The sequence below is a fragment of the Antrostomus carolinensis genome, unplaced genomic scaffold (assembly GCF_000700745.2).
Source record: "Antrostomus carolinensis isolate BGI_N321 unplaced genomic scaffold, ASM70074v2 scaffold27369, whole genome shotgun sequence".
Classification (NCBI taxonomy): domain Eukaryota; kingdom Metazoa; phylum Chordata; class Aves; order Caprimulgiformes; family Caprimulgidae; genus Antrostomus; species Antrostomus carolinensis.
The window spans coordinates 12,871-35,089 of NW_010339662.1; the positions used below are offsets into that span (position 1 = coordinate 12,871).

At 36.4% G+C, this 22,219-nt stretch overlaps 2 protein-coding genes across 2 annotated transcripts in view; one reads left to right on the forward strand and one right to left on the reverse strand.

Moving 5' to 3' along the window:
• CCDC28A (coiled-coil domain containing 28A) overlaps window positions 1–5,137 on the forward strand; it is a 17,793-nt gene extending 12,656 nt beyond the window's left edge. Inside the window, exon 4 of the mRNA XM_010175939.1 lies at window positions 4,882–5,137. Coding sequence (XP_010174241.1) covers window positions 4,882–4,905 — 24 coding nt within the window. The 3' untranslated portion in view covers window positions 4,906–5,137. The remainder of the gene's footprint in view (window positions 1–4,881) is intronic.
• LOC104531139 (ralBP1-associated Eps domain-containing protein 1-like) lies at window positions 4,353–21,816 on the reverse strand. The gene is made up of 11 exons (XM_010175940.2): window positions 21,740–21,816; window positions 18,676–18,763; window positions 17,702–17,803; window positions 15,318–15,390; window positions 12,993–13,111; window positions 11,837–11,901; window positions 10,537–10,722; window positions 7,899–7,994; window positions 7,128–7,276; window positions 6,408–6,513; window positions 4,353–5,334 (listed from the first exon to the last, which is right to left on the reverse strand). The coding sequence occupies exons 2-11, from the start codon at window positions 18,728–18,730 to the stop codon at window positions 5,266–5,268; spliced, it is 1,020 nt and encodes a 339-aa protein (XP_010174242.2). The 5' UTR covers window positions 18,731–18,763; window positions 21,740–21,816; the 3' UTR covers window positions 4,353–5,265.
• Between the last annotated feature and the right edge of the window lie 403 nt (window positions 21,817–22,219).

Consider the following 22,219-nt stretch of genomic DNA (forward strand, 5'->3'; position numbering starts at 1 on the left):
TATGGGGTGTATCAAAGAGTTTACATACATTGTCGAGTAGGATGGGCCTCTATCTCTGTGAGCTCCTCCATAGCCTGGGAAAAAAAATACTCCAGTCATGTAAGGTTAACAGCAGTATTGCTAGAATTTGCTTTTTCATCAATACACCACTGAACATCAGTTTAAATTGCTTTCATTGTTTATGATGTTTTGTTCATTTCTTAGGTTGCTCATAATCAAGACCAGCCAAAATGACAGAGTAACTTCAACTGCATCCAGATTAGATGCATTCTTAACACCTGTGGGAATGAAAGTATCAAGAACATATTCTACCAGAGATGGAAGAGAACTCATGTAGCTTTCTGTCCCACATTATGCTGTGAAAGTGTGGCAAATAGTACTGAAACAGTCCTCTTAAAACTTTGGATATAAGCTGAGAGATCACAAACTTACTATTCACAGAGTTACAATTCAGAATTTTTGAGTACTACAATGAAACAAGGGCTGCTTCTGACAAGAACTCCCATGCAAGACATTGAATATTTATGTATCAGTAAGCTGGAAAAAAGTACTGTAAAATCACTTTGGAGTACACTCTTAGTGTACAACGAGGTACAATTAGTGTACAATTTAGTGCTAAAACAGGAACTGCACCTTTAAAGCCCATTTTGCCAATTTAAAGAAATATTACTGAAAGGAAATTACACAGTGTTAAACCCTCCCCTCCCCCTCCCCAAACACATAATTGAATTTTGAAAAGCAATTAATTCAGATTCCTGTGGAAAAAAAGGTTTATATTTTGCTGGAGTACTATCTATCAGGACAACACTGCATATTCTCATTTGGTTATTAGTATATAGACATTTTTAACGTTGTTCCCATACAACTGCTAGTTAGTCATTTTCAAAGACTATTTAAGAGAACATAACATTTAAAAAATGGTTATAAGATAATAAAATGCTTGGTGTTAATGTATTTTCTTCTAGAAAGCTGTATTATAAATGATTAGTACATCACTATGCATGGCAAAAGATGCTGGAATTCTGATTATGAAATTATGTTCTCTGTGTCAAAAAACTGCACTTTGGGGAGTATAACTGAATACTCAACTGCACATGGACTGCTTTGTAAAATATTTAAGCAACTTAAACATGCAAATATGTTTAAAATACACAAGATCTTTTAAAATCTTCTACAGAGTAAGAATTTCATTGTTATTACTCGCTTGGTAACATGTGATACCATGTTTTTGTAATCATGAAACTACATTCTACTAGAAATTAAGATTAGAATGAATCAGGAGACTGATTTTTTTTTTCTTTTAGGAAAAAGTGATTCAGACTAGGTCACGTATGAAGGTGCATCTAGAGACAAACTCTGTCCATAGCTGAACCGAAGAGAATAACTCAACTTTGCCCTAAATGTAGGGTGGAAACACAGCTCACCCCATCCATAAGGGACAGAGACATCTCACACAGGAAACAATGCTGCAGATTTATTTTCTTTAGCTTCAAGTCTTTATAACCTCAACTTCATTTATCCCACATAAGACATTTTTAGTAACGAGATCCTTTAGTTCATGTACTATACAATTGCCAGTAAGATGAGGGACATGTGAAGTACAAAAAACCTGAAAATACTAGTTTACATTGGGTAGCCTTAAAATACTGCTCAAAAAAGTGTTTTTTCAGCTCTTTACCTTTGCAGTTTGGAAATCTCTGCAGTCCAAAGATTTGCAATGAATGGAAAAAAAAAAAAAAGCAACTTCAGAGAACGTGAAATGAAGAAAGAAGCGCATTAGTAGGAGAAACAAAGGAAATGCAAATCAAATGAGGAAAGAGACACTCCTCTAATCACAAAGTCCAAAGGAAAACATTTTGTGGGTGTTTCAGAAATGCATGCTGTTGTCCTTCCATCACAGCTGGGTACGTGAATCACATTCCATACTATTTACTAGTCTACAATTATACTTGCAACACAGAGAGCGTATCTGTTGTACAAGGTACATAATTTCTTGCCCCAAAGAGCTTACAATCTAAGTTCACAAAAAACAATGCATCAAGTAGCTGGATCAAGATCAAACAAATGGAGAAGACGGGGAATTAATTTTGTAAGGGATTCAAGTTGGGTTACATTGCCAAGTGAGGTAACTTCTGAACATCATTGGCAGTGATATTCTTAAGACATAAGTAATTTTTCAGTTAGAAGCTCTTCTGATCATGACAAACTTCCAAAACGTACTGAATGATGCATTAAACATAATCCACAAAAATTCTTAAAAACGGACTTGGCAAGACATGGAAATGTTCAGATTGCCCACGTTCTTCACTTGAGACACTAACTTGTCATTCTGCTAGAAGGACATGGGTATTACAGAAATTCGTATGTACATGTCACATTTCAATGTAAAAGGCTTTTTACATTTAATCTTAAAATGTTAAATTTTGATTTAAGAACCTGCTGCTATAAACATAGACTTAATACTTAAATATTAATACGAAAATAGTTTTTTAAAATGTATTTTTAATAAACTAAGGACAAGATACAATTGATCTATGGACAAGATACAAATGATTAAGGGAGTGGAGCATCTCCCTTATGAGGAAAGGCTGAGGGAGCTGGGTCTCTTTAGCTTGGAAAAGAGGAGACTGAGGGGAGACCTAATTAATGTTTACAACTATGTTAAGGGCAAATGTAATGAGGATGGAGCCAGGCTCTTCTCAGTGATGCCCAATGATAGGACAAGGAGCAATGGGTGTGAGCTGGAACACAGGAGGTTCCGCTTAAACTTGAGAAAAAACTACTTTACAGTGAGGGTGACAGAGCCCTGGAACAGGCTGCCCAGGGAGGCTGTGGAGTCTCCTTCTCTGGAGACATTCAAGACCCGCCTGGACGCCTTCCTGTGTGATCTCATTTAGGTTCCTGCTCCGGCAGGGGGACTGGACTGGATGATCTTTCGAGGTCCCTTCCAATCCCCAACATTCTGTGATTCTGTGATTGGTTTAAAATCAAAATTCTTTGACTACAGTAAGTGACCCACTTTTCCAAACACTGTTCTTGCTCCTCAGCAGTTATAACAGAAGTCCATCAACTGAAAAGTTTTGTAGTTTTTTTTTGTTGTTGTTTTGGTGGGGTTTTATCTGGTTGGGGTGGGGGTGTTTTTGTGCATTTGCCTGGTTATATCTTTAAGATTTTTTAAAGTTAAAGTCTTGCACTTTATCTACTAATTGGCAAGACGCAGCTCAAATGTAATTTATACATAACCTTTGTGCCTATTTAGCTATCATTTCTTAATCCATTAACATGCAAATAGAAAGTATCTTCTTTCCATGCAACCATGAGATTCATGTCTTTCATACCAGGGAACCTTGCTTTGGATTATATACATAAGCCATATGCAACACTTGCATGGTATTTGGAAAAATGTTGGAATAGTTATAGTAATAAAAAATTAACCATAATTATCCAATCTGTATACGATAACCAAAAAGAGAATTCTTTTTCACATGAACAAACAGCATAACCAGTGGAAAAATCTGACTTGAGCTATCCTTTTGTAAGGGAACCATACGTTAAGAGAATTTCATTTAAGCACAGAAGTGAGACAGAGGGGGTAATGACAGCTAACAGGCAATCCATTCAGTTTGAATTTTGAAAGGTACTCTCAAGGAAATCAAACCAGAAATGAAGACTAAAAAACTATACATTTCTTTGACCCAAGTCAGTACTAACATTTACTGTTTAGAAGTTACAACTAAATTTGCTTATAGGAGGATAAAAAAAGGAGTATAGCCACAGATTACCAAGACAATTTGATCACTTCTGACCAACAGCTGAAAGATGAGGGAAGAAATTGGTCAAGGGATTATGATTAATGGTTTCTTGTACATGCCACAAAATTACAAGAAATTCCCTGCAGACCTGTAATAAAACGCTCCCCACTATTTGAATGAGTTTCAATTACCAGGTAAAGATGAATCAACAAAATTAAAATATTGTGCTGTTTTATTGGTGTAAAAATCACACAATTGCTAGTTCTGATTCTGCAGAGATACATCCATGCAGTTAAACATCTATGATCCCACAGCCAGAAGAAGCCATTAAATAGAATATCTGCTGTTAGTCAGCAATTAATGCAAATTTACATATGAGATCAAAAGGTGTGTATCATACAATATACAACAAATCCTAATACAGTACATCAACCTGAATAGCAGGATACACTCAGGGAACTCTGTTAATAGTGAAGCCTGTCTATACGCCAGAAAAATAAGGCCTGGAAACAAGATGACAGAAGGTACCCCAGAATTCCTAAGAAGCAAACTGTTCATTTTTTGGTTTTCCTTTTTTTTTTTTTTTTTTTTTTTTTTTTTCTGGGAATTAGAAGTTCATAGAGGTATTGACACATTACTTGACAATACAATTTGTTATAGTGAAGACTGGTGGGATGTGATCTGTTATAAAAAGGTAATGTGTGAAACATGCAGTTACAGGTGGTGCTTAGGTAATGTGTAATTAATACGTTGGGGATTTACACCCAACTCTTTTCACAAAAGGGAGGACTGAAAAAGGTCTGTTTGATAAACTACCAATTGTACCATAAATCTTTATATGCATGCCGCTGAATCAGGATCATGAATGGATAAAATGTGAACACCTGTCAATCTGTGGTTACATACTCTATAACGTATGCAACAAAAACACAAAACCAAACCCAGCTGATGTGGCAAACGGCCTGCAAGAACTCTGACAACCTGAATAAGTTGGTTTATTGCAAAGAGGCAGGCTTTCTAGAGTTGTTAACAACTTTCCAATTGTGAAAGGCAGCTTGGGAAGTAACATTGGCTGATGACAGATGATCAGTTTTTCTCTTTTTCTGGCACAGTAAAATAAATGCCATAGCAAAAGAAGAGATTATGTGCTTAAAGTTTAAAGTCAACTGATTCGCAATCCTCTTCTGCAAAGATGGTTCAATGGGAAAAAAAACCCACTAAAAAATTCCAGTTGGAAATTTTGGCGACAAACTCTGCAAATTCAAGTCCAACAAAGATCACGGATGCCCACAGAAAATTATGTGAGAGGCAGTGTCACATTCAAGGAAAAAGTTTTTTTTTCTCTGTACTGAAATTAAAATACATAAATACAAAAGTGGACAAATTGACAAAACAGAACCACAACATTTAATGTAGAATACAGTGCACTGAGCTAGATGCATGGATCTTTAAATAGGCTTTGAAACCAATACCCCTTTCAAAATTAGTAAATTCACAGTTAACGGCAGTAGGCTTAGAGGTGAGAGAAGGGTCGAAGTTGTTCCAGTTGGACTTCCAGGGAGATTCTCTCTTCAAGAACATCCTACAAAAGAAAGAGTTTTCTAATGACTGTCCACAGAGAATTAATATTAGAAATTTCTTGATGAGACTAAAACTGGTAAATGACAGCTTCAGTTTTGAGAATTAACATCCAGGTCCTTTCTAGAATCTGGAGAATTCTTCCCATAATCTGAATAGAAGATTGGCTAGCTAGTAATTACTGATAAATGAAAATACTTTGCTCAAAGATGAAGCCATTTAGTACTACTTCATTCTTTTCAAACCATCCAAAACAACAAAGTTGTAACCAGCTGCAAACTCAACTATAATATTTTCAAGTCTAAAATGTTAATGGGGTAAAAGCTCTCATGTCAGGTAAAGGATCTGAAACTCGCTTTTTTTTTTCCCCCCTAGCTTTACCTGTTATGTGAATTTTGCATACCTTGACTCTCATAAACAGTAACAAGTGAAATTCAGGCTTACTAGTTTTTAAAATGGCCTACTTCCAATCTAGACAGTACTACATTAATTAACATTTACATTTAAGGGTTTGGGTTTTATTTTTTTTTTTAAATCAACCTGATAATTATAATTAGATACCTTACAGTAAGGAAGATGTTAAGATGATGCCTACAGGTAGAATGATAATAGCTGACCTAGATAAACAGATTACTCTTAAGCTGCAAGTTTTGTATTCCAGACTATTATATTTGTCTAAAAATATTTACAATTTTAGGATGACTTTAAGGTTTGCTTTTTTCTTCAGAAAGCAGGCCACTTCAGCTGCTCTTCTTAATACTGCTTTTAAAGTATCCGATGACCACAACAGCTACCCCTGCATTATTAAAACTAAGATTTATGCTTTTTTGTTTTTAGTGTAGCTGAAAGAAAAATCAGTACATTGAAAAGTGTCTTTTGTAGTAGTAAAAGTGTCCTTTGGAATTTCACGAAGCTTGTCACAATTAACTATATTGTATGATCTATAAAAACAACTATTTTATATCAATATTCTCTACTATGGACATAACTGGTTTGCAGAGATGCCTGTTATTGTGCATCACTAACATCTTGCCCTCTCAGGCTCTTCTCTTAAACAGACAAAGATAATGGAATTACCTTTAGTTGCTGCTGTAGTTCGCTATTCAATCTGGCCAAAACAGTGTTGGTTTCCTTGTTACGTCTGATTGATGCCTGAATTGCCTTCTTGTCTTTCCCCACTGATCTGAGGATATATTAGAAGTATTGTAATAAGTATCTCATTTATAGTCCCTCTTTTTTAAATGAGCAGAATCCTCTTTTATAATTTTTTTAAGCTGTTACACTGTTAACTTTCCCTCTTCTGCCTGGCTCAATTAACCTTGTTTGTTTTCATGGAAGCCACATATAATTGGTTTCAATGAAACAGCAAGAAGCACATTTTAAAAATTTGTCATTATCAATTTTCTGAAGTCCCAATGCACCATTCCACATTCATTTACCTCAGAGTGACTAATGTAATAGTCTATTTTCATGCTAGGACACAAAGACTATACATTTTGGACTATTCAAAGTGACCATTATTTAGACTCAAACACTACATATTAATATTTCCACTACTTATTTCCAACATACTTGCAGAAGTTAAGAGTTCACACTCCAAAATTCAAGATCTCTAAAGGTCTCTCTGTAGTAGAGGCTTCAGGATGATCTTGTTTAAAAACTAAAAACATTTAAACTGTGAAATTAATCTACTTCAAACACATTGAAATTGTTTGCAACTCCTAGAATAGAAAGTGTGTATGCTGTTTAAATGTAAACTTTCCAGTAACAGATGTATTTATACACTTCTTGGGTTACCTAGGAATAGATGGCTGTGAAGCAAGAACAGCAGCTATGACACCTGTTTTCTGTGTATGTTCCTCAGCTTCAGGTCTGAGCTCATCTTCTGATTTTAATCTTCTGCGAATAGGCTTTGGCGGTGGAGCAAGTGGAGTAGTGCCTTTACCCTGAAGAGGAAAAGTCAGCCTATTAATTTTCACAAACTGCATTTTACTTGGATTATAACCTAGTAATTTGCTTGTGTTACATATTCTCAAAACCAGTTACTGAGCTAACTGAATTTGCAATCAGGTATTTTCTAATGGACATCTAGCAATATTCTCATATGGTCTGGAAAAAAAACGTAAGTACTAAATCCTACCCCCGGTGAAAGGGCACTAAATTGCACTAATTACACACTGAGAGAGACCTGTACAAGCAGAAACACCATGGTACAACTGACAACTGCAAATACACAACACCTCAGAGAGCACTTTCCCCCCAGTAATTATACGTCTGTAAAAACAAAAAAAGCTACTGTTAACCAAGTTCTGCACTACAAGTTTTGCTCTGTTTCAAAAATTTGAACACTTAAAGTATCTTAATTTTCTGCTATCTCAAGAATAAAGTTAGTCACTAACAATCCGATGCAAAAATTCCTCATACGTGTGCCTATTTCAAGTACATATTGGACCCAAGAAAACTGGGTTCAAGTGGGAGTGTGTAAAGTTGCTGTTGCAAATCAAAATAGTTGTATAATTTCATATACATCAGACAACTGCACTCTCCTGCCAAGTGTACTTTGCATACCGCACTAGTGGGGACATTAGCAGGTGCTTTGTCTTCAGCTCTTCCATCTGCTTTGGCAACTCTAAGAGAACTTGCAGAATCAGAGGGCTTTTCAACCTAAAGGGATATAAACTGTATTTAGAAAACTACTTCTTAACAAATATTTTATTCAGCAACAGTTGGAATAAATAGAAGTATGCTGTGGTTCTGATACGTGAATACAGTTAACACCTAAAATTCCAGTTCAAGTCTTCTTTAGAAGCACAGGCTGGATTACAACGATACCTGCTTTGGAGCACACCATCTAAACTATCTTGGTCACAAACACTGCTTTGTCCTGGGAGCAGCTTACAGAAGAGGGACACAGTAAAAAGCTGTACTTCCACAATCCATAGTCAGACCTGTCTTTTGATACGGAAATTATGATGTGATACTGAATCTAAAATGACTATGAAAAAAAGACAAAATAGTCACTTTAAAGTACTCTGCTCTTGAACAAGCATTGTACTATGAATGTTGTAAGACCTCTGAATAAAGTCAAATCCCCACCATTATGAGGCACTGTATAGTACAGAAGAGACTGCAGCCTGATGATGAACTGCTACAGCTGTTTCTCCGATTACATTGCCACCATGATCTATTTGCTACTGCCAAAGGTTAATCCCTCCAGTAGAACACAACACACCTGTTTCCCACCCACCTCAATGCAAACAATCAGCAAGCTTAACTTACACAGTTTTCAGTGGCAGCTTAAGCTAACATAGCTGATTTTGCAAGGAGGTACATGGAGACTGCTCCAGTAGTTCTACGTCATTGACCTTCCTGATTAAGGGGAGCAAGAACATGCTGCTGATAGTTGGGAGAACTCTGAAGCACCACAGGTACTTTTTCAACTGAGGATGCAGAAAGTGCCCCGAGAACTTAAAATCTGGATGAAGGCTACAAATTATGAAAGGAAAACATGAAGTAATTAATGTAATAGTAGTAAGCTATATTATGACATTGTGTTGGGTTTATGTGGTGGGGGTTTTTTGGTAGCGGGGTAGGGGCCACAGGGGTGGCTCCTGTGAAAAGCTGCAAGAAGTTTCTGCAGCTCCAAGGCAGACCTGCCTCCAGCCCAGGCTGAGCCAGTGCAACAGTGAAGTGCCTTTGTGAATCCATATTTAAGAAGGGGAAAGACCAGTTGAGCAAGAACTTCAACAACAACCGCCACCCATATCAGCAACAACAACAACCTCCAGAGGAGACAGGAGTGAGATGTGAGAGACAACTAGGCAGACTTCCAGGTCAGCGAGGAAGGAGGGGGAGGTGTGCCAGAGCAGAGATTCCCCTGCAGCCCATTGTGAGACAGCAGGCTGTCCCCCTGTAGCCCATGGAGGACCCCATGCCAGAGCAGGAAGCTGTGCCCAAAGGTTGCTGTGACTATGTGGGGAGCTCAAGCTAGAGCAGGAGCCCAGGAAGAGCTCACATCAGAGCAGAGGCCCAGGAGGAGGCAAGTGGAAATCAAACTCCGGCCTGTGGAAGACTCCATGCCAGAGCAGGGCGCTGCACCCAAAGAGGTCCATGACAAGTCTGAGCTGGAACAGTCTGTTCCTGAACTACTGTAGCCTGTGAGAGGGATCCATGTTGGAGCAGTTTGTGAAGAGCTGCAGTTCGTGGAAGGGACCCCATGTCAGAGCAGGGGAGAGTGTGAGGAGTCCTCCCTCTGAGGAGGAAGGAGTGGAAGAAACATGTGACGAACTGACTGCAACCCCAATTTCCTATCCCCCTGCGCCACTGGTGGGGTAAGAGGTAGAGAAATTAGGAACAAAGTAATTTGAGACTGGTAAGAAGGGAGAGGTGGAGGAAAAGTGTTTTAAGATGTGTTTTTATGTCTCATTATCCTACTCTGATTGATTGGTAACAAATTAAACTTATTTTTCTTTCCTAAATTGAGTCTGTTTTGCCTGTGACCATAATTAGTGAGTGATCACTCCCTGTCCTGACCCCGAACCATAAGCCCCTTTGTTACATTTTCTCTTCCCCATCCCACCAGAGGCGAGGGGACTGAGTGAGCAGCCACGTGGTCTTAGCCCAGCTACAGCTAAAGAACCACAGACATTAACAGGAATAAATCCTGAGACTTCCAAACTTTTAAGTCCTGTGTTTGTAGTAGGAAACAAGGTTTTGTAAACATCTCTAACAATCTATTACAGAAGGATGCCAGAGCTCTATTCACTTTAGCTGTTTGTCCAATGGCTTTGAACAAAACCAAGTTACTGGAGTTTTAGCTGATGTTTACAATGCCTGACAGTCATCTCATTTATTAAGACAAGTCATTTGGACAGCTGGCAAGAGTGAGCAGAAGAAAAGTTTTGCCTGTGCTAAATCTTAAAATGCACCAACACAATTATGTTTGTGCACATATATGCCAGTAAGCACAAAATCTTTTAAATTACAATCAAGAACTGAGAAGATGATAATTTCTTCTGCCAAAGTGTTTGGCAGTTACTAAATAGGTGCAGCAGTGTCTAATCTTTCTAGCAATGGAAAGATTTTTTATGGAGTGGAACACCATCAAAAACCCCCACTGAACTGAAACAGCAGAAGTAGGTTTTAAACGAAGTCTCATAACTGCCGATGATATTAAGCAATTGACAAGATCTTAATTTCTGCTCACCTGCAAGACTTCTGAGTGTGTTTCAATTTCATCTTCTTCTTCTTTGTTTACACCTGAAACAGCAAATGCCTCAAACTGGCTGAAGTCTGCAAAATTTGGCTGTTCTGGTATTTGTTGAGGTGAGGTACTGGTATGAGCTATTAGGCCTTCAGCATCTACTGGGCGATGCACATGAGAACCTGCACCCTGCAATAAAATAACAAAAACATTTAGTGATGTTCTTAACATGTTATCTGACACAAAGAATCTCACCAAACAACAGTGTGTGACAGAATATTAAATATTATTTGCCTTTTTAGTGGACAAAGATTTATATCCTATCAGTAGGACAAAGTGCATCTCATCCAAGACACAAACAGACAGACCCCTAGAGAGAAATATTTAAGAGAAAAGGAAGTTCAATCAGATGTTCCATTATCCAGAGAATGAGACCAAAGATGGATGAACCATACGACTGACTAGGCTCATTGGACAGTAGATGCTTCTGCTGTAACACACAGTGCAGCTTGGCTCTGTCAAGCTTGATAACAGATTTTTAGTCTAGTTCCATAGTGAAACATGTGATCACACTGGATGGAATATGCCTGTCATTGTACCCTCTTTCCTTGCAGAGGATTTCTGGATCCATTGACTGACGTCAATTGCTGGTAACTCAGATTCTAACAAGTAGCTGTTGCTGAAGAACAACTGAAAAGCAATTTTATCTGTCCCATATCAGATCTGCACAGCAGCAGTAGGATTCAGCTGGCTGAGACAAAGAAAAAACAACCTTTCCAGGATTTGATTTCTACCAAATCAGCTAACTGAACTGACTCAGACCAGGACTGCAAAGATCACCAAGTCTACGACAAAGGAAGAAGTGGGATTGCTCCTTTTGGGAGGAGGCATGTTATGTAAAATCATACCCTGCACCAGACATGGGTGGAAGACAAACAATTATTTTGCAAAACTTTGGAAGATTGCTCTCACAGTCTGTGTTATGGCCTATTAGCTATACAAGGACAGGTAAAAAAATGTGGAAGTGTAACTTTTCCTTTCCTTCCTACAACTCGGAGCTCCAGAGCCACTCATTCCTCCTCAATCTCTACTTTAATCCCTTCCCATGGTTCCACCAGAACCAACTCTTTATTCAGGAAATGTTAACATTTGGCTAAAGTCTAGGTTCTAACACCATTCACATCCTGGCCATTTCAAAAAATACCAAGCAATACTACTCATTTTAGAGGTAAGTTAAAATTCAGAGTTAGATAAAAATGATGCACCAAGTTAGAGAATGATTTTCCAAAAGTGACAACATCACCTGTGAAGGCTGTGGTCTTGGAGGCACTGCAGGGGGATAGGCAACAACTCCAGCCTGTTGCTGTCCTGTAAAAAGAGGCATAACATTTGGACAAGATTGTTACTCTTCACATTGCAGTGCTATCTAATTTTTTGACTTGTCAGCATGAAGAAATCCTGCATTTTGCCTACCTATTAACCTGTCATGTTAAGGACTGTAACTGTAATGTCATCCCCTTTCAAATTTGCAAACAGACAAAACAAGGAATTAGACCACGGATCCTGTCCTTTGCTTCAGTTCAAAGTACAGACATGGTCACACTTTTCTGATCTTAGTCCTTTATTTCTTTCACCCTCATTATACACTCTTAACATTTTCTCGTACTTTGTAATCGTGAATTGAAAAGTACTGACAAGTCAGAAGTAAAATAAAAATCCTTAAGCTGAGAATCAGAAGGGACCTTTAATAATTTTCTCTGAAGTGAAATACTTAACACCATACCAAAAGAACTCCTCTTGAAAATTTACTAGCAGATGCAACTCATTGCACGTGGGTGCACTACCAAAATGTTATTTTCTGACTTTGATTCTCACACTCATGTAAAGGACTATAATGCCAGCATTCAGAATTTACTTCTAAATTGTCTGTTTAAGCAAAGCAAAGTAAATTTTAATACAAACAGGAAGAGTGACAACATTTTCAGCTTTTTCATTCATAGAATCATAGAATCATAGAATAGATTGGGTTGGAAAAGACCTCCAAGATCATCAAGTCCAACCCCTGATCCAACTCCAATTACTATATCATGGCACTAAGGGCCACGTCCACTCTCTTTTTAAAAACCTCCAGGGATGGTGAATCCACCACCTCTCTGGGTAGGCCGTTCCAGTGCCTGATTACCCTCTCTGTAAAGAATTTCTTCCTAACATCTAACCTAAACCTCCCCTGGCAGAGCTTGAGCCCATGTCCCCTTGTCCTATTGTTGGTTGCCTGGGAGAAGAGACCAACCCCCACCTGGCTATAACCTCCCTTCAGGTAGTTCTGAAGTAGTGTTTTAAAAAACACACTCAATCTTTCTTCAGAGGAAAAAAAACCAAAACCTGTCTGCTTCAGGAATTTTATGCGCTGAAAAACAATATATACTAGGAACAATATATACTAGGCATAGTATATCTACCTGGGGTAACTGAAAAGGATCTGTTCATATCTAAAGACGATGATCGAGAATGAGAAGGATGAGGCCTTGGAGGAGGTGGTGGCGGCGCAGTGCTATCTGGAGATGTTCCCGAATGTGATCTGCAAAACATATAAGCTTCTGTAGTGATTTCAGGCACCTAAAACAGAACTACAATTCAAAAGTCTTCAAAGTATGCAAATTAAAAATGAAGTTTTACAGATAGAAAAGAGCCTGATTGCCATTGATTTTTAAGACTGCAAAATCAGTTTTAAACTTCTGGTATTCTTTGATTTCACAATTGTTTTAATGTTTCTACTTACTTAAATCTCTGTTATCCAAATTATTCTTATATTACCACAAGCAATTAATTTATCTGTGGGAAACCAACAGCTTGATACACATCCCAAGCAACGATAGTTCAGGAACAGAGAATCCTAAATATGGCAATTCCATCCACATGGTAGTCACTATAATTTACAAAGTATGTAAGATGTAGTCAGCATCCTGATTAGGTTTTAAACAGGTTAAGTTCACTATCACTGAAGAATGTTAAGTTTCTGTTGGACCTGCTTCCAGGTACGTAGAGCTTCATGAGATATCTCAGTGTACAAGATAGCTATTTAATTCTCTGCCTGAAATTTTCCAAATCTATATACTCAGTAGCATCTTCAGAAATTTTAACTCCTTCTTAGGTAGGATCTCCATCTAGTGGATACCTGTTGTAAGTTCATTGAGCACACATGCAGAAAGGACAGAAGGATGAAAGTACTGCACTAAGTGCCATTTAAGTGGGATTTATGGTATACAGAATTTTTGTACAGCTTCCATTAAAAACTGCTTTCAGAAGCTTCCTAACTAGTCCAATTTGAGCAAGACCGATTTACTGAATCACTGACATTAGTATGGCTACTGTTTTATTCAACTCATAAATAGAGTAATAAAATATTTTCTATGATTGACTTCTGTAACATTCTTCTAGAATTATCATAAGATATAAAAGTAGGAGAGGTAATATACTCTCAAGGACAATGCTTCTGTAACACTGTGTAACCCTCCAGCTGACAAAATATGAACCTAATTACCTTGACTCCTAGAGACATCCCTCTGGCTAGGCTAGTATAAAAGGCACAAATAGGATAAAAAAAGGGAGAAAGTGGTTTAAGGACACTCCTAAAGTATCATTATCTGACACAGTCATGTCAGTTTTTGCTTTTTGAAAATACAAAAAGTACTCTGGACTAATGGTAGGGTTAAGGACAATGTCATCTCTACAGATAAAGTTGCAATTGGTAGAAGAGATATCACTGGAAGGAAGTAAAAGGGGAAGCAGGAGAAAAATTTTCTGGGTGGACACTACCAGAATTGCCAGATCTGGACAGAAGCTACTTATACTGTAAAGCAGCAACTCCTGAGAAAGCTTCACTCATCTACACAAGTTCAGCAAGAGAACACAACCCAAAATCAGAGATGAAAAGTACATGTTGAAACCATCATGTTGATAGTGCAAAAACGTATATATAGAAGCAGGACAGACAATCAGATTTGCCATTAAGCAACAATGGAGGAAAGATGGTTTTTAGCTGCTGTACTGAAAGGCAATTGCAAAGCTTTCTTGGCTATTAAGGTCACTCCAATTATTTTTGTTTTGAAACTTACCTCTGAAACTGATTGTAAGATGGTTAAAGGCGTAGCTGGTTTTTAATCCTATTCAGGTAGATTTAATGGGAACAATTAGCACCAGCTAGTACAGCACATTCTCTTATGTCAAATGATGCAGTTGATGGTCACGTGCTTGCATAGCTTCCTCCAGTCCCTTAATTTACATTGGGCCTATGACTGCCCTTCATTTTATAAATGCTCGTTATTAACACAGATTGAGTTACTGCTGTAATATTTTTAATTTATGTTTTAACCTTCTTTTATGCTACAAAGTCACAAGGTCCTTCTCCATTAATGCCTAATGGATATTTTTAAAAATATAAAAAAATTTATTTCAAGTAACATAATTATCTCCTGTGCATACATTCCCTTGTGTTTAAGGATAAAGCCTTTATCATGATTTCTGACTTGAACGTGGAGTTTCACTTGACTGGCCAATCCCAAACAACTTTTTAGACTACATTATTTTGTGAATTTTCACTTTACACATTAATAGGAACAACATACATTGTTAGAAAAAACAGACTGCTTCCAGATTCCCAAGTGCTGAAGTTAAGAATCTCTTTAGCCAACACTTTACAAGCCAATTGTCAAACAAGCAGAAGCTCAGAACAGGCTTCTTTAAACATCTTTTATTTATTTATTTTCAGTTGCTACTCTACTGACCGTTGCCGTGTTACAGTGCTTCCCATCTGCTCTGGATCTGAAGTATAGGAGTCCGAACTGCTGTAACCATCTGCTGGTAAGAAAAAGCACAAAGTTGCATATTTGTTTTTATTATTTATAACATTAATATACCCTAAAAGATACAGGTAATATATAATTTCAAATATCCAATTTTCATTTTTATTTTTTAAAAAGGTTTATGTCTGTGTACTGCTTCCCTGTAAGGTAAGATCTGGACAGGATTCAAAATCCTTGAGTCTGAATAATTGAGGGATCCATTACAAATGAACTCCCCTTGCCCAATACTATATGTTGTTAGTTACTACTGGCATGTACCAAAGAATAAACAATGACAATAATGTAGTATTTAAAATACAAAACATAAGTTTCATAGCAGTAATTTTTAAACATCTGACATTGTCACTTCAACAATCTACCCAAAAAGAGTAAGGGACATTAAAAACTCAAAATTATTGACAAACTTCTCCAGCTATCACTTTCTGATGTTATAGAACCTCTCTCCTTTGTTCCCAATCACACAGCTTGACACAGAAAGACAACTGTGCAGTGCCTACGCCTACTCACTTCTTTCTTATCTCATGCAATGGAAAACTTTATCCATGCTTCCTGGCTTAGGTCTGAGCTGCTGTTTACAAATTCATAACTTCCAAGTTGAATTACTGTTGATGTGAAGCATGGAAAATAAACATAAAATGCTAATTTCTCAACATCAAGATGATGCTTATAAATGTCTACTGGTTCTCAGTTCAAATACTATTTTAATATATTGATCCATGAGCAGTAGAATATGAGAAGTAAAATAATTAACCTGCATCTAAATTTTGATCAATCAAACACCAAGAAATCTACATGTACTCTTCTGCACAATGCAGAAAAAAGCATGTGAACCAAAGCAAACACTGAAAAATGAGTCCAGCCCAATAACTCAAGGAAGCGCACTGTAGACATTGTCACTGATTTAGCATAGAGGGTGCTCAGACACACTATTAAAGTATGACACTAAAGAACATTAAAAAATGTAATTATCAACACAGCAAGTCTGCACAAAAAAAAAAATTCCTGTTAAGATTTATAGTGCTTTTTTAAGCACCAGAAATTAATTTTCTAATTAGCTTGTATTAAATGATTTCTTCAGGATTCACCTGAAAGCTGTTAACTATCCAAATTACTTACAATATTGATAAGAGCCATTCAGAAAAAGGATGGGCATCCCATGATAACTACAGTTTGAGGTACTACAGGGTGGCTTTATATTACACTGCAATGAGGTTTGTTTTATTTTGCTACATTCTTCCTCTGAGGGAAGAATACTTCTTGGTAAAATTGCAGTTACAGGCCATTTATCAAAGGTTAAGCTATACTTGAATAAGGAAAAAGTAGTAGAGAAAGGCTGTTAGAACTTATATCCTGCATATAGTGGTAGCTTCCCCACTAAAAACTATGTTTGCTCATTCTTTCTTTTGCAGCAAAAGACTACCTAGTAAAAACAGAGCTTTGCTTGAAAAGAAAAAAACAGGCTCAAGACATTGCTCAGAATGAAGAATGCCACTGAAACAGTTCACGAGGAAAACAAAACACACTGTAAAAAGCACTTTCTCAATTACTCCTGTATTACAAACCAACTTAAGATACTTGTCTTAATACTGCACAGCAAAAGACTCAAAGTAATGAGATCTTCAAATTTTATTTTTACTGAAGAAAAGCTCCCAGATTAAAGAAAACAAAAAATCTCAGAAATAGACTCCAGAGATTAATGCAGGCTACATTTAATCTGGGACCTCTCTCAGTATTAGGCAAGCAGACTAATCAAACCAAAATAATACAAAACGTTTTGGACACTGGAGATACTGAAAATCAAAAAGGCTATTAGAAGCAAATAAAGCACTAGCTCTACCTTAAAAAAAAAAAAAAAAATAAAAATCTAGAAGTCTGTTGTATTTTATTAGTGGCTAAACCAGATGAGAAATGCCTGAACACTTTGTGGTCAACAGGTTTCCACTCTTCAGAAAACATGTTGTTACATGGTTCTGAGAAAGGAGAATCAAATGCTACTTAGTCATTTCCACTTTCCATACATTTCAATTTCCCATCCTAACTTTAACAAAAAACAGGAAGGTGGAAGAGAGCTGACAAAAATTAACTTTTTTGAACACATGGCAGCATACATCTCTAGTGACATCAGGAGAACTTTCTTAATAACTACTTCTAATATATACTTCATATCAGAAATATCTCTATTCTTAGAAGTTCATCTCATTTTAGAGTTGCTGTTATCTAGCAAGTTTTCATTCACCGAATAATATATCAGATCTACATTTTTGCATAATGTAAATAATGAGATCAGAAAGTACTTTGATACTTACTAACTGTATTTCCAGATGTAAATTTTACAGATGAGCTCATTTTGTTTTCTTCTGGGAGATCAGGTGGTTTCACAAGTAGTGGGCTAGTAGGGTTAGCATGATCTGGATGGAAAAACAAGCCTAATAAACAAATGTATTCAAACTAGCCTTTACTTTTGATGCCAAAAATTTACATTAGTTTTCTGCCCTTATCTGAAGTGCTGCACTCAAGACTAAAGTTGTTGTATTTTAACACTTTTGGTGTATGAATGATCTTAACTTTGAAGTTTTACATTGTAATAGTGTTATTTCTCTTTCTCAAATGTTCAGAGTTGGGAATCTTTACCTATTTACAAGGCCAAGGAAATTTTAAAAGAAGTGTGTTGTGGATACTTGTTTATTCTCATATGCTGAAGACTACACACGCATGAGTTACATGACTTTAGGAAATACTGGCATATTGGGACACATTTGTAAATTGAGACTCTACTGTTGTAGAGTAAAAAAAACAACTTTTTTTTTCCAAACTACTAGGGGGGAAAAAAACAAAAGGGAAAAAAAAAGAAGGCCTGACAATTCTCCCAAATGCTGTCAAGTTTCAAAATAATAAACTCAGTATATATCTCACTACAGTAGAACAAGCTTTATCAATGCAGGCTATATTCTTCATCTTCACAGTCTCCTTCAGTATTTAATAAGGAAACCTGGACACTCTCCTGGAGGCCCAAATCACATATATATCGTGATGCTCCTGAACTACTCCAAGCAATGATTTCCTATAGATGGTGAAATTCTCACTGTAGCAAATGGCCAATTCAAACTCTGCACCTATCTGAACAGTATTCTAATTCTCAACTCAGAGAATCTCATTAATTATGCTGGTTACAACTCCAGATATATTCATCTGAGAACAAAAAGCCCTCAGCATCTTTAAGGAAGAAAAGCCTTCTCTAATTTTACAAAACTTTCCTCATTAACAAGGGAAAATATCCTACCACTTCCAGTTCTTTTAAGCTCCATTTCCTGCATGTGGATTTTGCTTGGAGTCATTCTTATGGGAACTGGGTGCACAATTGCAGTGTCCTGTGGAGGAAATGAAAGTTAAATGATGTTAATCTAGTTTAAAGTTATTCCATTAAGAGTCTCTAACACTAGGTGAAATTCCACTTCTAAACAAAATGTCATAAATTTATTTTTTTACACAGTTCCAGGGATTTGAATATACCCATAAAACCAAAGCTCTAGAAGTTCAAGTTTCTCTAACAATTTATAAGGTGTAACCTAGCATACTACTTTAAAAGGTCATTAGAAATGTTTTAGTAGATTACTGGGTTACAAATAGGACTTGAATTTTACCAGTTTTCCACTATTTTTGGCATACTAGTTACCAGTTACTTCAACTGCATCTTAACCAACCAACCAAAAAACTTCAAAACCCTACTCTTCAGCTTTACTTACAATGCTGCAGGAAGTTGTGGCCTCTTTAAATAGTATGACTAATTCTCTACAAAATAGGTACTTTGTAGTAGTTTAAGACAAATAATTTCAGGAGTCTTTAAAATAGCAGAATCTTCTAAACTTTAGTACAGTAAACCCTATGGAATATATCTCTAGATAGGTGACCTTGCACTTAAGCATTTTCTTTGTAGTTCAGACAAGAAACTCCATTTTAGTGTACTTTGTAGACATCCCTTTCCATTTGGTTTGGAGATTAAGTGCAGATAACTTAAAATAAAAACCCTCAAAACTTATGTTTGTTCACAAATAACCTAAAAGTATGGACATGGTTGTTTGAGTTTTTTTTTTTTTCTGTCATCTATATTCAGAATATATGAATGAGTGGGACAATGACAGCACAAAAAGTGTCAGATTATATTCTGGCCTTGAAATAACAAGAAGTTTCAAAGCCACCCTTGTATCAGAAATTTAATCTGTTCTGACTACTCAAGTAGATCAATTTCATCAAGCATAATACATTTACACTAATATTTTCTAAAACTGTTTAAACTGACTTGCACTACTCTTGTTGTAAATGCAAGCTTTTAAAACCACTTTCTAGTTACAGCTCAAACACTCTTATCATACTAGGCTTTTAGGAATATCACTTCAAAAAGTGTTGCACCCCCTGTAATGGGATTATAATGCAAAGATCACTCTTGCTGTAGGTACCACAGTCCTCTGCTGTAAATTAATGTGCGGCTACTACAAAAATCATGTTTGAAACAGTTAAATGTATTTTTATATAATGTATTAACTCAAATAATTAACATAATTTTACATAAAATAACGTTAAAAACTTTCACTTACAATAGGCAAATTATGTTCCTATATCAGGAGATGAATGTACTGTTTTGACTGTTTCCACTTATCTTTTACCTCCAAAGCAGTTGCTTTTCCAACAAAAAGATGAAAGAACTGGTCTAGGAATTAACTCTTTAGTTAGTTATTAACAACTGCTTGAGAAAGCTGATTCTCTCCTTTGGGAAAACAGATAAATCAGTCCTATGCATCACTGTTGACACTGCTAAAATAAGAAGGTCTCACGCTGCTACTGAAAATTTGCTGTCACTTGTTCTTATTTTCATATGAAAATAAAGACTCTGAAGTGTCTATTCCCAAAGTCTGTTACCTGAGCAAGCATCAAAGATGCTCATCATTCTTTGAAATTTTTCTCAACTACAAGTATTGCAAGAAAATGACTCAAGAATAAGTTGGTTTTTGTACTTCCATTTATACACACACACACAAGCATGTATTTGGCTCTGCATTTTCTATGTACCATCACTGTTCTATTCTTTAGATTATGAACATATGGGGAAAATGTCAAACTTCAGATTTCTGTCATTCACTAATGATGTGTAAAAATAAATTACTACCTTATTGTGGAAACAAGACAGTGATAGCTCTTTACTATCAAGCAATTATACACAATAAGAAACAACTATAAACTTATTTCCATCATGTTTACCTCATGAAAACAAAAATACAGTACATTTAAACCGAAGAAGTGTGTCTCAGATGAAAAAGGGTTGGTTTTCACTTTAAGTATGACATTTTCATTTGTTTCGAATGTTTACTAAGGGAAATTCTGAGCACAGGGAACAGTGCTGTTTGAATTCTAGCTTCCACCATCTAGAAATGCTACTTCCATATAAATATCAGTGTTAACTCAGAGGTGGAGCACTGCTCTATTTAAAATTTATGTATTACATCTTTTCAGAAGTGACCTGTTCAATTCTAAAAGTAGTTAAATGCGTATTATGTACACCCATTATATTTTGTTATATAATCAAATGGACACTAACACCATAATTAATTAAATTAAAATGGACACTAACAGTGTTAATTAAACCTGCAAGAAAAGCAGGATGAAAGCAGCAGCTAATACTGAAATAATTTTAATGCATTTCAGAATTGCTTTAATATCCCATGCTGTAAAGTTTAAAACCAGCAGAACTTGAAACACTGTAGTGAATTTCTGGCTCACAAACTCAGCACGGTATTTAACTATACAGTCCTTCAGAGTACTCCTCACTGAGTAAAGCATTACAACAAGCTGGAGAAATACTAAAAGCCTTATTAATAAGTAACTTGGTGAAAATATTTAGAGTATGAAATGCCACACCCATTAAAGCCCAGTAGTTTTTTTCAGTGAAGTTCGTATTGTCAGCTCCTAAGAGTTTGTGCAAATCACGCTCTGCAGCTTGATAAAACCAAAACAACACTGAAGACAAAACCTAAAATGGAACTGGTTTATCACTGGGAATGGCCCTTGTGTTAACTTATAAATATTTTCAAAAAAGCATTACGTTTAAATACTTTGTGTAATGCAGGTTTTGATAGCAGTGTTGTATTACATCAAACTCAAGGGGAAAAAAGCATTCTTTGCACTCATATGAGCAGTACTAGAAAATTTATATTCCAAAAATAAGCAAAAAAAATATAGAGCCTGCCACCATTCCCCAAAAAGCAGTCCATGGAATCATGCTAAATACAATGAATGGAAATTCAGTGTTAATATAATTAATTTCAAACAAGCAAGCTAAGTGATTGACTTACAGGATCAGCTGGTGCAATGTTAGAATCAAATTGGGTCAGAGTTTGTGAGCTTGAAGAGCGTTCGCTAAATGTCTCCCACTGCTGAACAGACAGAGGAGAGAAGTCAGCATGATGAGAAAGATGGGAGTAAAAGATCACTGAGGAGATTTAGCACAGTAGTTCGGAGGTTGCACTGGAAAGTACTATATTTGCAGTGAACAGTACTTGACTCACACTAAGCATTTCTATTTCAGTCTGAGATCGTTGTGCAATCAAGTTTGTTATCCGCTAATATTAATCTTTACACTGAAATTTCATAATGAAGATACAGTTGCACAGGCAACACAGAAGTACCTTCCGAGTTCATGTTTGCCAATGAAAATCATACAAGAAAAAAACCCAACTAGTTAAGCCATTCAAATACTGTAAAGAAAATCAGTGCCACATGTTGTGTGTATTTGTAATTATAAAATCCACAGAAAAGTTCCTGTTTTGTATCTT